The sequence below is a fragment of the Natator depressus genome, chromosome 2 (genome assembly GCF_965152275.1).
Source record: "Natator depressus isolate rNatDep1 chromosome 2, rNatDep2.hap1, whole genome shotgun sequence".
Lineage (NCBI taxonomy): Eukaryota > Metazoa > Chordata > Testudines > Cheloniidae > Natator > Natator depressus.
In genome coordinates, this window is record NC_134235.1 from 133,157,140 (window position 1) to 133,173,621 (window position 16,482).

Here is a 16,482-nt window from a genome sequence, read left to right on the forward strand (position 1 = left end):
ATGGTAACACCCATTGTTTCATGTTCTCTGTGTATATAAATCTCCCCACTGTATTTTCCACTGAATGCATCCGATGAAGTGAGCTGTAGCTCACGAAAGCTTATGCTCAAATAAATTGGTTAGTCTTTAAGGTGCCACAAGTCCTCCTGTTCTTTTTGCGAATACAGACTAACACGGCTGCTACTCTGAAACCTATTTAAGTTGTACCACAACTTCAAAAATGTTTTTACTGAACATCCATCCTTCTCCCTTTATTTCTGTATACTGAATAATTGATGAGTCTCTTTAGGACTGTTTAAAAAAAACCTCTTCCAAAGTCAATGAAACATTCAAGCAACACCAGATGAACAGTCTGCATTTATGGAACTTTCCCACGTGTCTCATACATTCAATTCACAGAATACTTCATACATTTAGAAGTTATCACTACAAATTATTAATAGGATTCCCATTACTCTGAAATGCAAATGTGCTAGTTCATTTTTACCTGCTAGAAACTAGGTATTTATTTTAAGTTACACTAAGGGTGAATTGTTTAGTTTTGCAGGCATCTAAATGCCATGTTTTGAAGATTTTTTTTTAAAGCTATCTTATAAAGGCAAATACTTTCCTTATTTCAGTGTTTAACCTTCAGAATTCTGATCCATGTTTTTGCATGAGGGAGAGGATAAATATTTAGAATTGCGCAATATCGTCCTGGACAGAAGACCACCCAGGCCTAAAAGCTAAAGTTCAGAAATATAAAGCTGTAACTATTAAACTCTTGGATTAAAATCTAATGTTACACAGACTAGTCGGAATTTTATTTACAATATGCATTTCACATTAAAGAAACAAACAGTGCTTGCTTATGAACCCACATAATTCATTCTTTGTTGCCAGCTCTGCTAATTCAGACTCTCCTCTCTACATCCTCCCCAAAATACCACAACCTAACGAGGAAACCAAGAGTACTTCAATAAATACATTTAAGGTGGAGACTTTGAGGGTAACTTTAACATTACATTAAAATAGAAATTGTGAAAGGAGTCTAATTTTTGCTTTTCCTCTTTGTAGAATGTGTCTACAGTTTCAGTACTTCCAGCACAGCTGCACCCACTAGGATCTGGTTTCTTATGTTCCATACACAAAGATAGCCCTGTTCACAGAACTCCTCTCTGCTCTTCTACCCCACAGATAACACTATGCAGACCGCAAGAGCGGAATGATTAGAACACTGCTTCTTTCGAAATGTATTCAGCACATTATTTCCTGTTCCTTCCTAGCGGGACTGCCAGCTGAAAAGCACCTTTTGTTGGGTAAAATCAGAAGCTGCATTTTGGGGGTAATGGTGTGAATGTCGCTTCTTTGGGGTGTCCATTAACATTTCCATCTTTCAACATACTAGGACTATTTCCACAAAAAGTCAAACATGCATCATCGCCCCTCTCTCTTTTTTTAAAATTGGCTCAAAATGGGAAACCATGTTAAACTGAAAACTGATGGAAGGGAATTTTTTTTGTTTCGTTCTCAAAAACCGCTCCTAGCCAGACAATTCATAAGTTTCCTTTAAACTTCTATTCGTCCTATGAAATGAGAATTTTCTAATATCTAAACTGTGAAGAACTGCCACCAAGTCACTCAGCTACTAAGACTCTAATCAGAAATATTAAAGCTTGAAAACAGTTAATCTCATCCGGGTCATGGACTTGATGACTGACTAAGTCTCTTCCATCACTATGATCATATAAGGTATGCCAGAGGTGTGGCAAATGTCTGCCATTATACAGGCACAATCACGAAAGCACAGACCTTCGCAAACTTTCCCTCAACACCATCTTCATCATATTAATAATTTATTTTCTGACTAATTTAGATTTTAAAAGCGGTCAGAGAAATACTGAATGCTTCAATGTCCCTGTCTTGCATTTATCTGGATAAGATTTGGGAAAACTCTGACTCCTAAGCACAGTCACCACTGCAGAATGCCAATTCAGCTTGAAGGATTCCAGTCACTGTCAGCAAAACCACAACAAAACCAGCTTCAGATAATTCAAACACTGAAACTCTCTTGGATGACTGCAAGCAATGTTATTCCTCATACATAGATTACTTAACAAGGGGGAAGGAAACAGTCTCCTTTCTCCATGGGAGAGCGCCAAAAAAAGCAGTTGTTCACAGTGAGGAATATTTTGCGCTCCTAATGAAGTGCTGAATACTAATTTTACCATTAGTCGATGTTGCATCCGATGAAGTGGGCTGTAGCTCACGAAAGCTTATGCTCAAATAAATTTGTTAGTCTCCAAGGTGCCACAAGTACTCCTTTTGTTTTTGTCTGTTATCCAAAACTTTCGCCATGAACTGTTTTGCTTTTTTAAATAAAATTTTGCAACAAATAAGTTGCTACCTTTTTTTCTTTTAAAGATTTTCATCAAAACTCTTTAAAACAAAAGGAATCAGTGTGCTCAAGAAAACAACTAGATTGAGTATTGACTTTCATTTGTGAATACACTGGTAGAAGTCAAGAGATTTGTAAGGTGATACTGTGGGGCATGATAGTGGTTACATTTTAACTGGAAATACACCTGGCCACTGAGAAAAGAGAAACAGAGAAGCATGTTCACATTCATAAAATGTTTTTAAAAAGTGAAAGTATGTTCTGGAGTTACACGCAACCTCTTTAAATGCTTTAGAGGGAAAATGATGAAATTTAAATTGGTAACCAGAGAGTTTTACCCAAACAAAAAAATCACTGACCCTTCAAAATTTATATTAATAATTATTTAATATTATTTGTGTTATGTATACACATACACACATAGTAACTACTTTCACTTGCTTTTGGTGTGAAATCCACCTGGTAAAGCTGTTGCGTAGCACTGTCTCGCACAATTACAGGCAAGAATGGAATAATTCTTCAACCATTTTAAACAGGGCATTTTTTACCCACAAAAGCTTATGCCCAAATAAATGTGTCTTTAAGGTGCCACCGGACTCCTCGTTGTTTTTGTGTATACAGACTAACACAGCTACCCCTCTGATACTTGACACCATGTTTATGGGGTGGATAAAGAAAATGTTATTCTTCCCCAGGCCTGGGCCTCTCCCACTAACCCACCCAGTAATGTAGTGTGTTTACATTCTCACTCCCCTGGATACATGGTGTAAACTGGGTTGCACAAGACTCTCCACAGAGCACAAGACTCAAGAACAGGAAAAGGCCAATCAAGCTGTCATTAATGCCCATTTAAAATAAATTAATCACTGAAGGAGGTTAAAAATAAGTCAATAGAGGAGCTAGAGTTTTAGTAAAAAGAAAAGGAGTACTTGTGGCACCTTAGAGACTAACCAATTTATTTGAGCATAAGTTCTCGTGAGCTACAGCTCACTTCATCGGCTGCATACTGTTTTAGTGGCCATCACCAAGACCCGACCTAGGTTTTCATACCTAAATTGGCATAAAAATATGTATTTTAAAAAATTCATTTAATTTACCAACTCCCTTTTCTTGTTTTCATTTCACTTTCCTTTCTTGCTACTGTGTCCAGGTTTATCTAATCCTCAGTCTTGTTTATTGCAAGATCCTCTTTCTCCTCTCTCTTCCAAGATGATTTAATTTTCTAGTTTCGCCTCTCATCTGATTCTCTACAGTTTTCTTTTTCCTGTTTAATGAACTGTCGTTATTTACTCTGAATTATACTGCATTCCAGTTGGTCAAATTTCTTCCTTCTGTTATTTCCCCACATTTCCTTGCCTGTATTAGTAATGTGTTTTCTTTCTTCATCTCCATCACCACCTTATTCTCTTTACCCATCATATCCCACTTTGTGAGATGGACCTCAACCTCTTCCCTTTCTCATTCCATCTTGTTTCTCCCAATTCTACTTTTCTTCCAAAACTATTACTTCATTCACAGCTCCACCCTATTTTATTCTCTCCATAACCTCTTCTCTGCTCACTGTTGCTGGGGCCCATTCCCTTGTCCTTGGGGTGAGGCCTTACTTCTGTCTCCCCTCTGTGGTAAGAGAGGAAGCTGGCATGAGGCTCCTCTTCTGCCCATAAGGGAGTCACCAAGCAGCTTCTCTGCTGTCCTCCAAGACTGTGGGGGACTAGAAAGGGGAAGAGAATTACTGACGGTAGGAAGTTGCCAAAGGTGCCACTCAGTGCTCTCATTCTGCACGTTTAAGCTGACGGATTTCCATGGGCTAGCATCTCACTATAGGATGAACAACCACCACCACCACACTGACTCAGAACAATTGTCCACCTAGCTAAGTATCCTGTCTTCTGACCGTGGCCAGTGCCAGATGCTACAGAAGGAATAAATGGAACAGGGCTATTTCAAGTGACCCATGCTCCGTTGTCCAGTCCCAGCTTCCGGCAGTCGGAAGTTTAGCAGCACCTAGAGCATGAGGGTGCATCCCTGACCATCTTGGCTAATAGTGAAGACCTATCCTCCATCAATGTATGCAATACTTTTTTGAACCCCGGCTGTACTTTTGGCTTTCACAACATCCCATGGCAACGAGTTCCACAGGTTGACTGTGCATTGTGTGAAGATGTACTTCCTTTTGTTTGCTTTAAACCTACTGCCTATTAATTTCATCAGATGACCCTTAGTTCTTGTTTTATATGGAAGAATAAATAATATTTCCCTATTCACTTTCTCCATTCATGATTTTATAGATCTCTATCATAACTCATCTTAGTTGTCTCTTTTCCAAGCTGAATGACTCCTAACACAGTTAGCTTTTTTGACTGCCACTGAACATTGAGCAGATGTTTCCAGAGAACTATCCACAATGACTCAAAATCTCTCTATTGCGTGATAACAGCTAATTTAAACTCCATCATTTTGAATGTATAGTTGGGATATGTTCTACAATGTGCATTACTTTGCATTTACCAACACTGAATTTCCTGTGCCATTTTGTTGCCAAGACACCCACTTTAGTGAGATCCATTTGTAATTTTTTGCAGTCAGCTTTAGATTTAATTATCATCTGTAAAGTTTGAAGAATGATATGAGGGGGAATCACTTTTTGCTCTCCCATTTAGTGCTCTGGGTGCATCACACCACCAAATGTAAAGGTTAGCACAAGGCGGCAGGCAAAGGGGAGCACCAATCCCAAAGGCCAAACTGAGAGAGCACTTCTACAAGAACAAGTAATTGTACTTCCTAACTGCCTTCCCCTCACCAAAATTTTATCCCAGACATCACTTTCTTAATTTGACATCTCACAAAGCTCTCCTTCAGGAAGAGATCGGTACCTTTTGAATTTGTTATGCTTAGCTTTAATTGTATTCCCTAGTACTTTTTTCCATTCAGTATATTTATTACTCTTCACATGCCATAAGCTCTACTTAAATTCCCTATTTATTTCTAGCTTCCACTAAAATTTTAGGATTTTTTAAAAATAATGTTTAGGCAGAGGCACTGGTCTCACAGTGCAGCAAGACAGAAAGCTGACTTTTTATAAATAAAAAACCACTTCCTGATTCATATTTGGCTCTTCCTTGGATTGAACTAGTACATGATACTAAATATGAAGCACTCCCAATAAGGTGTCCATAATAATCTTGGACAGAAGAGAAATTTTGGCCTTCAGAAAAAGAATAAACCATAATGCATCCACAGTTACTAGGCTATGTAACAGTTATGGCAATTTCCTGCAATATTCTGGACACACTGTACTGAATGAAGTGTAAGTATTTTAAGAGTTCATTGTATTAAAAATGCAAATGTTTATGTATCAATGTGGGATTGTATGGGGCTTCTTTAGGAAGAAGACAGGATTAATGCAATCTCTGGGTAGTACTGTGAGCTTCGAAAGACTAGGTTGAGCAATGTAGTAGGCACGTATGATATTTTGGACAATACGTGTGAAGTGGAATTCTTAGGATGTACTTGGGGAGGAGGGGATTGCAAACTCCTATATAAGGACTCAGCCTTTGACGCTTCATCCTCAGGGGGACATCTTTTGATCACCTGTTACATGAGGACAGTTCAAAGACAAATTGTATAAAAGAATAACTGACTCATTAATGAGGATTCTTGTTCTGAGTTGAAGCTGTGATGAATTTATAACCACAGGAAAAAAAACCTTGTGCGAGCTGGGGTGACCTCTGGTAAAGTTATTGACATGTGTGTAGGTTCTTTTATTGTTTTACTGTTTTCTCTGTAATGCTTTTCACCTTAAGAATAAATGTGCTTGCTTAGAAAAAGCTGTGTGGTAGCTTAACTGTGGCAATTGCACTGTATAACATCTTCTGGGGAGAAAAGTAAAGCAGGCCAGCTTAGGCTGCCTGACTTTGCTAGGGAGAACACAGTATAGGAAATACTCTTCCGGTAAGGAGGGAGGGTGAGGTGGGTCTCCGCTGAAAAGAGGTGATGGCTCAGGAGCTGGAAGCCTAGAGTGAGTGCCCTCACAACACTGTAACTGGGGAATAAAGGTGCAGTTGTGCTAAACTGACATGTTAATCTTGAATTTGTTGCATTACTTTGATAATGTCTTTTATTCAAGGACTTCAGTGTTGCTATACTGTATTTAGTCTACTGTGTAAGAGCATACTGCAAACTGATTTACAGCCCAAGGACCAGAAGATTTAAAGTGCCTAGGTTACCAAGAGTAACTAAGTTTTATTTCAGACACCTGGGTTCTCCAGGTTTGCTCATATCAGAATTACACACAGATTGACAATGCTTTCACCACTTCTAAAAATAAATTACTGGGACTGCTCTTTACAAAAAAGCCAGAGAGCGAGAGAGAGAGTGCATGTGTGCACTTATACCATATTTCTAAAGATTTTAGGGGTAGTTTCCTTAAGAATAGGAAGGGTCTCTCCAGCCTCATTCATTTATGCAGTTGGTCTCTTCCTTTTGTCCAGTTCACAGTGAAAATCCTACCTCCTGCTTGCTTCTTCCATACTAGACATTATTCACATTAATACATTAATTCAGCAGTTATTTTCAGTGCACCACTACTTCTTGATAATGCCAATAAACCTTGACTGAAAACAGTACTGAAATGAGGACATCGTGTACCAAAGCAGAGAGGTATCACCTAATCAAAAGCTCAATCATATACTGGAAAACTCAAAGCAGCATGCTTCAGAGCCTATCTGAAACCAAAGCCACCTCTATTTAGCAAGAGCACAAATTCGTCTATTAAAAAGTGGTAGTATTGTTTAGTTTAAAATGCTATGACATACTGTAGCAGGTTCCGTTTAGTATGAGTGAAAACTGATCAGATGGGCTGTACTGCAAGGGAAGCTGAAAGTGTGTATGTACAAAGGTGAACTAATTTTAACAGCCTCTCTTCTCAGCAAATTTAATTAACGCAGAGTACAGCACCTGGAAAGACTACCACAGAAAGTAATTAACATTCTAGGACTTCTGTCTTCAATGCAATAAACTAAGGACATTTCTTGCAAACAAAACGTGATGGCTACAGCCTATCCGATGTCTGAATCTAGCTGAAAAATGTACAGAAAATTGCCATGAGCAAAGCTAATTACATGCAAAATACTAATTCCCCGGGGAAATCCTAGGCAGCCAGCCAGAATTGCTGGTTTGTACCTCCTATCTCCAAAGCTTCAGCTGTGCAAATACATCTGTTCCGAAGCGGATACTTTTTATACCCCGATTTCCCTTCCAGCTAATATTAAAATAAATAAATAAATAAATAAAATGGCTGCTGCCTGGTACCCAAAGCATGTTCAAGTGAATGAATACCAAATCCAGCCTGAGCAGTTCTCTCCTCCGCAGGCTGCTCTGTCTCAAATGTAATGCTTTGTTCATTTAACTTCCCACAGGGTAGGAAGATTTCATTGTCGCTATTCAAGTTTCAGAAGCCAACTCTTTAACCGCATTTTAATACCCCTGAACAGGGGTAACTTATGAACTGCAGACAGAGTTGACCAGTCTCATGGGTTGAAATGGTGAAACCTAATCCTTCATGATCCAAACATATATTCATTAATGGAGCCATCAATTCTGTTAATTCTGAGAAAATTCAAAATGTTACAGATGCATATAATTTGAGAAACAGAAACTAGTAAAAAAATTAATCTGATATTTGATTTGGAAAAAAAATCTACCTCTGCTAGAGAGAGAAAACGATCAGAAATTTAATTTCCGGAAGTTTTATTGGGACCTGATAAGATCCAAGATAGCTAATGTAGGATGTGGTAGGAAAAGAGAACTAAAAACACAAATCCTCAGAGATATGGCAGACTGCACTAGAATTTGGCTACATACTCACTTTGACAAATCCACCACTTGACCTCTTGCCCAGGTTTGGAAATTTGGTGTCTCATATTTGTAACTATCTCTCTCTCACATACAGTTTTTTGCTATGTCCCATCATATCTGCCTGTGTATTTCACATAAGTTATTTCCTCCTTATTCATTCTACCTCTAAACCCTTGTCCATGCTTTGGTCTTCTGAAGCCTGGGTTACTTTAACCACCTTATCTGTATCTTTCCCCACCCTTCCAGCCTAAATAAAGTGTCACTGATGAAGTCATCTTACTTTCCCATTTTTATTACTTTACACACCCCTCCCTCAATCCCCAGTTTTCACAATTAGAGTCAGGACCCTTCCTCTGCATGATGTCTTGTCTTCTTTGCCCCAAACATAGCCATTCTTTTTTTCTGTCACCACTGTGAAAGCCCTTACCCACACCTTGGTCATATTTTACCTTCATTAGATATAATTTATATCCATCCATCCAAGTATTAGACGTGTTCAGATCACAAGCCAGTCTAGGTGTGAAATTCAGGAGTTTTGAGATTCTGGGTGGTACTACTCTATGGACTGAACACAGAAAGTTTTTCTTTGAGGAAAGAAAGGGGAAGAATTGGAAAATGTCGCTCCTTATATTCAGGGAACCCTTGTACAAACAGATTAATCAGTTAGAGTATGATGTAAAGCAAGAGTTAAAACCAAAACTCCTGCAACAGCCTGGCAATGACTGACAACAGACCAACTTCAGATCTGGCAAGTTTTGTCACGGAGTGATGCTGCAGGAGAGAGATACCTGTTCAAGTAGTTTGGCCTTATCCTGTTTATGGCTCTTATAAGGACTACAGCCTTACATTGAACGAGGAGCTACTGAGGTATGAGCGCAGACCAGTGTGACATGTCATCTGCCTTTTCCACTGTGAACAAGTTGCAGAAACTGCTCAGCTTTTATGATCAGCCTCAGGTATCAATTATGTGGCAATGCAGCCTTGAGTCACTAAACACCCACTATATGAATTAAATCTCCTTTACTTGCCATGTGCTCCCTGTTCTCACATTTAATAAAAATGTTACCTAAAAACAAGTTTTCTTGTAAGTTCCATTTCCTGCTCAGCATTACAGACATTTTAATATTATAAACTATGAATATGCTTTATTTATAAAAAAAATAATGCCAACAGCTGTGCCTCAGTGCAGAATACTCCCAAATCAATGTTTTGGTCATCTAGCATTTTCTAATATAGCCTGAATAAAATCTGACACTGTGCTGTGTTTTATTTGACGTAGACTGACCACCACGGGTGTTTAGATTGGCTGCAAGCACTAGGCTTTCCTGAAATGAAACCCTTTTAGCTCCCTAGTTACCATAGAAATCCAGATTTTAGATAGTTAATTGAGAATTAATTTTGCTAACTAACATGATTAACACAACTAACATGATTTTTTTTTTTTTTTTTTTTACATTTGATGGCAGTGAAATCCCCTTGAGAATATATACAGTTTTTTTTTTTTAAAATAAATGCCACACAGGAATTAGCTATTTATATTAGAAGAGAAGAGGCTGGCTATGTCCAACTGCTGAAGCCCATTTTAGCTTTCGGACATCCTATAATTTTCCAACTATCATGTAAAGTAGGAAACTTCTGAGACGGTTTTTCAGTGCTTCTTGTAAAGCCATGACTGCAGGAATCGAAGAGCTTTAACAATATGTCTTCATGGATTTCAGAAATATATTCAAAATGAAGTTGTTTCATGCTTCAGTCTGTGTCGTGGTTTTGAAGAGGAAGAAAGTTACTGTGGAACTGAGGAGGATTACCAAAGTAATCCTTTGTTTCTACAAAGATCCAACTGGGGGAAAAAAGAAAATGAAGCGGATTCATTTGAAGAAAATCTCAACCCAGGTAGGCTGGCTATTGAAGTAAATAAAAATACGAAACCTAATACCATAAACATCTGTTGATTCACTCAAACAACACAGAAGCTTTATTATATTACACGGGGAAAAAACTACATTAAAAGAATAGTATGGATTTAAAGTTGAGCATTAATGTGTCAGGAAATACCAGAATGAGCAACTATTCAATATCTTGCTTTATCCTTGTTCAGTGTGTGGCCTGATGACTTATTCACTACCAACTATTTAAACCTTTCTCTGAAGAAAAAATTATTAATATCAAGGGCTTTTCTATGCTGCTCATTACTACAGAATCTGTGCGCTTCACAATACTCCTGTGAGGATTGGGGCTGGTATTAGCCTCATTTTTCAGATAGGGACCTGAGGCACAGAGACAGTAAGGCTGAAGTATCCCCTAATTTCGGGTGCCCAATTTGAAATACCTAGGACTTGATTTTTCAGAGTATTCAGCACTTTAAAGCACTTCATATGTTCAAATCACAGTTCCCATTGACTTCAGTTGCAGCTGTGACTTGTCAACACTTCTGCAAATCAGAGCCTAGGCTCTCACATCAGGCATCCAGAAAATTAGGGACAAATAATTAGTGAGCAGCTGACCACCTGTGAAAAGTTTGGTTTAAGTGAGTTGTCCAACATCACATGGGAATTCTGTGGCAAAGGCCAGGGATAGAATCCAATTCTCCAGGGCAGCCTCACCAAAGTTGTGGGGAGGACGTTAAACTAGCTTCAAAGGAGGCAAGTCACAAAATCCCACGGGTAAACATAAAAACGGTGACCTTGACAAAGGGCTAAAAGTTGGGGAGAAATTAAAAATTATAACAGGGTCACACAGGAGCAACAAGAGAGAGTGTGTGCGTGTGTGTGGGAATCTGCTCCACATCACAAATGTCGATAAATGCAGGGAATATGGTGTATAAACAGGAAGAACTAGGAGTTGTATACAAGCTGAAGTATTAGTTAACTGGCATCACGTAGACTGGGGGGGGAGGGGGGGAGGCAGTGGGGGGAGGGAGAATAAATCTCATGGCTATGCACGAAGAATGTGCACACAAGTTCCGAGGTCCAGAAAGAGATGAAGGCAGACCAGCTGAAAAGTCTCTGGGTAAGGATAAATGGGGAATAAAAGGAGGCACTGTCATGGTAGGGGTCTACTACATACCACCCAAGCAGGAGGAATAAATGGAGGATTCATTTCTAGAACCGATAGCAGAAGTATCCAAAATAGCTGTAGCTCACGAAAGCTTATGCTCAAATAAATTGGTTAGTCTCTAAGGTGCCACAAGTACTCCTTTTCTTTTTGCGAATACAGACTAACATGGCTGCTACTCTGAAACCTGTCAAAATACTAATGTACTAATACTAATACTAATTACTACCCAGACATCTGTTGGAAAAGTAACTATGGAAAAATATAAAATATCCAGTACGTTCTTGGAATGTATTGGGGACAATTTCTTGTTTTTGAAGGTGAAGGAAGCAATCAGAGGGTTGGTCAATTTAGACTTGATTCTGACTAACAGGGAGGAACTGGTTGCCAGTCTGAAGGTGGAAGGCAACCTGGGTGAAAGTAATCATGAAATGACAGATGTCATGATTTTAAGGAAAAGGCAGGAGTGAGAGCAGCAGAATAAGGACAATGGACCTCCAAAAGCAGACTTCAACAAACTCAGAGAACTGGTAGGGTAAGGTCCCCTGGGAAGAAAACAAAAGGGACAAAAGGAGTTCAGGAGAACTGGCAGTTTCTCAAAGAGACACTATTAAGTCACAACAGCAAACTGTCCCAACACAAAGGAAAGGCAGGAAGAATAGTAGAGGCAACATGGCTCCACCAGGAGCTCTTTAGTGACCTGAAAACCAAAAAAGAAATCCTACAAAAAGTGGAAACATGGACAAATTGCTAAGGAGTAGTACAAAAGAATAGCAGAAGCAAGCAAGGTCAAAAACAGAAGGGTTAAGGTACAAAATGAGTCACACTTAGCAAGGGACATAAAAGGCAAAGTTAAGTGAAGGTCTTCTTCTTAGTGGGGAAGGAGAACTATTAATGGACAACAAGGCTGAGGTGTTTAATGCCTATTTTGCTCAGTCTTCACTAAAAGTATGTGACTAGACACTTAACACAATATTAACAACTAAGTGGGAGGGAGCACAAGTCAGAATAAGGACAGAACAAGTTAAAGAGTACTGACTTAAGTTAGATGAATTCACATCAGCTGGGCCTGATGAAATGCATCCTAGAGCATGTAAGCAACTAGCTGTAGCCAACTTCGAACTGGTAGCGATCATCTTTAAGTACAGGTCAGACCCCTGAGGACGAGGGCAAATATCACACCTATCTTTAAAAAGGAGAACAAAGAGGACCCCGGGGAGTGACAGACCTAACTTCTGATACCTGGAAAAATAGTGTAACAAATTATTAAACCATCAATTTATAAGCACCTAGAGGATAATAGGGCTATAAGGAATAGCCAGCATAGATTTGTCAATAATGAATAATGCCAAGCCAACTTAATTATTTTCTTTTACAGGGTTCCCGTCTAATGGATAGTGGGTAAAAGTAGATGTGATATATCTTGATTGTAGTAAGGCTTTTGACACAGTCCCACATGACAGTCACATAAGCAAACTAGGGAAATTGCTATAAGTGGGTGCAAAACTGGTTGGAAGACTGTACTCAAAGAATACTTATCAATGGTTTGCTGAGAGCACTATATGGTGGGCCCCACAGAAGTCTGTCCTGAGTCTGGTACTATTCAATATTTTCATTAATGACCTGGATAATGGAATGAAGAGGACGTTTATAAAATCTGCGTATGACACCAAGCTGGGAGGGGTTGCAAGCACTTTGGAGGACAGAATTATAAATCAAAATTACCTTGATAAATTGGAGAATTGGTCTGAAATCAAATCAAGACATGTTCAACGTACTACACTTAGGAAGGAAAAATCAAATGCAAAACTTATTAAAACATAAATGTAGTTTTGTGTCTCACACACAGAATCCCGCATGAGTCTGGTTATAACTGGTTCAATATTCCTGTAATTTTCCTTTTGTCCAATCCAGCCTGCCCTTTCTAATAAGAATTCTTTTGCTTCAAAGGCTCCCTTTGCAAACAGTGACACATTATTATGATTTCACACTCCCAGTCAAAGGAAGAAACGCCTTAGTGAAACCAAAAAATATTTATCAATTAATCATCCAAATGGCTGCTAGGCTTCCTTACCCAGAATACCACAGGACAAAAAAGTTGAAGTATCAACCTAGAGACAAAACCTTCAGCTTTCTCTGCTCCATCATCCTGCATACACAGAATTCCTGCTGTGCATGCTGCACACCCAAGTAAGTAACACATAAAGCTTTCCTGTTATAGCCAACCATATTGTTGCACAAGCTGAAGAAACCAGGAAGAGAAGAGAAAAAAGAGAAGAGAAGAACAAGGAGCTGGCTGGAAAATCGATGAAGTGGGAAAAATAAAAAGTGCTTTCCAACAGCATAGTATACCATTCCAGACAATTTTTTCCACCAATTGATTTCTCAACAGTTCTTCTGCTTATAATACAATCTGATCAATGTAGAAGTTCTATAGATATTTACCACATTTGTGATGAGGCACTTTGACTCATAACTTACATTTAATTCTCTATTCTAAATGAAGGGGCTCAAAAGGCTTCTTTTAAATGGGCAAACTGCTTTTTCCAATAAACCTATTTGCTTCTGAGCACAGGCTGTGTGTGTCAGCCTAATTCGGGAATGAAATCAATTGCCCCCAGTCGAGAAGTCAAGAGACACAGCTATTCATTCCTAGACTGATATTACATGTAAAAACATCCTGTGAGGACTGGAACATTAAACACCACACCCACTTATCCAGGAACACACCAAATAAAGATAATCCCTCTCTTTGCTAGAGGGTGAAATATCCCATTCACACAGAAAAAAAACCCTTATTTTTCCAGAGCCTCAATAAAATTAATAAAAAGCTACAGGTAGCCTCCCATATTGCCCTTGATTTCCTAAAAAGAGTATCATTCATTCGGAAAACTAGATTGTGCCCTTACATATAAAGGTTTTTTCATACAATTATGCCCCCCCAATTTAAACAGGACCCAAAATAGCTGCGGCTGAAGTCTAATGATTAGGCTCCTTACAGGCTACTTATAAAGCTGAACAACTAGACAAAGGGAAAAGCCTAATCTCCCAAGACTCATTGTACAATTTTTAAAATGCTGAGAAAGAAAAACGTAGCATTCTACACAGCTAACTGGTATTGTGAGTGGCAAGAATTTTCACCATAGTTTTTTTTTTTTTTTTTTTTTTTTAGCAGCTGAACTTAATTTTCTCTCTCCATGCAGGGCAAGACCCTGGTCTCCTTTTAAATTTTTTTCTTCTAAATTTCTGAGGCACAGGTTAGCACAGTGTCAGGGCTTGCTCCAGCACAACATACAACTCAGTTTATTTTAATAGGACATAGCTTGTCTACATGGCTTCCAAATCTCCCATTGCTTCTCCACTTCACACACAAGATGCTGAGCTGCTTCAGTCTGGGTCCTCAGAAGTCTTGTAATACAAGTTTTACCCCAAGGTCCAGAAAGTCTTATCCAAGAATAGATAAAAATTCAAAGGCATCGAATGAAACCCTTAAAAAAAAATCATTATCTTACACAGCATTTTTTACTAAAAAATATGAAGTGCTGCAATGAGGCCAACAACTGGGACGTAAAACGCATTCTCACTTACCTTTGTGATTAAAGATACCTTCCATCTCCATGCTGCTTCTAGAGTGGGCAATGCAGAGCGACCCACAGGGAACTAGCCCTTCTGCAGCAGGGGATCGATCTGTGGTTCGTACTAGACACCAGTCGGGCTTGTCATGCGGCCTCTCTAGAACCTCCACTGTCTGACCACGGCGGATTGTCAGCTCATTGCTGTTGCATGCTGTGAAGTCATGGATGACCACAGTCAACTCGCAGCCACCTGACAACTGTGGAAAGAGAGAAAACAAGGGAAGGATGGGTGCTGCAGTTTTTTTAAACACACACCACGGTTTATTTAGGATTTCTGCCGAGATCTATTTTTGTCTTTGACATTTACAATATGGCAATGTTTTCTGTTTTTTTTTTTTAATGGCACCATATTAAAATTTATTAGCTTTAAAGAAACGTTGTCAGTTTTGAAGATTTACTGCAACGCCCCATCTCTCCTTCACCTCAGATTCACTGTGCAGAATGATTCCAAGAGCTGTGAATGATATGGGTTAAGCAGGTAGGCTTGCATCTGGGTGTAGCTTTCTCTCAAGGGTATCTTGAGAAAACTGAAGACAAAAAGCAGACTCACCACTCCACACAAGACAGCAACCCACTCTCTTCTCCCACTGAAACCAGGTTCAGGTGGAGCCCTGCAAGTCTTAGAACAGTAACTAGACACTCACAACTAAAGCCCATAAAGGTATGTTAGCCATCACAGTAGGTCTTTTGTGCATTTTTTGGTCCTGGGCTTAGTGCAGAGACAGCTAAAGCAAGAGAGGAAGAGATTTTACCTTCCCACTGCAACGTGGAGTATTTTAGGGAAGTGAACTTTCTTGGCTCACCTCAGACAACCCTTCTAGTCAATAACCTCTGCGAAAGCAGGAGATGTGGGAGGGGGTTCATCAGCCAGCCTTCTCATCACCCTCCTCCTCACCCAAGGGGTCTGAAGTAGCAGTTACCCAGGACAGTGTACAGGTGTGTGGTGGTTGGGGGTGGCAGGAAGCCAAAGACACCACTATTAAATATGGGGCCCTGTGACTCGGTGGAGGTGAAGGGGAATTGTAACTGGGAGAGGGAGGAAGACAAACTGGCTGAGAAAAAGAAGTTCAACACTTTTCTGCAACTGCTCACCATCTCCCTCCAGGTTCTTCAGTCATCAAACACCTCAAATCCAGTCTCTGAATATGTGGGTCAAAATTTTACTATGGACTTTTCACATATCTTAAGCATAGGAATCGTTGCACACCAGTTCTTGAGACAACCAACTATTTTTATGATACGGACCCAAAAATAGCTGTATTTCAAGATTTTTAACTCTCTCCTTCCTAACCCTACCCAACGACAAAAAAAAAAGACTTCAAACTCATACAGATACGCATGTGAACCGGTGTTGGCAAAACCCAGCATGCCTCACTAGTGTTTTCCTAAGCACTTAATTAAAATTCTTTGGATCCAGATTAACTACGCTCTACTGCTTCACCTTGTTTGAGATTAACTGAAAGCATGCTGATAGATACACTGAAGTTCCCTAGTTGCACCACAGCTTCTTTAAGCGCCTTTAACTTGATTTTAATTTCTAACGGTAATACTACAGCAGCA

At 39.3% G+C, this 16,482-nt stretch overlaps 1 protein-coding gene and 1 long non-coding RNA gene across 4 annotated transcripts in view; one reads left to right on the forward strand and one right to left on the reverse strand.

Annotated features, from left to right (window-relative positions):
- The window catches only part of TRIO (trio Rho guanine nucleotide exchange factor), a 399,978-nt gene that overhangs the window by 81,727 nt on the left and 301,769 nt on the right, over positions 1 to 16,482 (reverse strand). For all 3 annotated transcript variants that reach the window (XM_074945021.1, XM_074945022.1, XM_074945023.1), the window contains exon 34: positions 14,876 to 15,119. In XM_074945021.1, the coding sequence (XP_074801122.1) occupies positions 14,876 to 15,119 (244 nt within the window). The remainder of the gene's footprint in view (positions 1 to 14,875; positions 15,120 to 16,482) is intronic.
- The window catches only part of LOC141982719 (uncharacterized), a 30,178-nt gene continuing 23,711 nt past the window's right edge, over positions 10,016 to 16,482 (forward strand). Inside the window, exon 1 of the long non-coding RNA XR_012638198.1 lies at positions 10,016 to 10,126. This is a non-coding gene — a long non-coding RNA (uncharacterized LOC141982719). The remainder of the gene's footprint in view (positions 10,127 to 16,482) is intronic.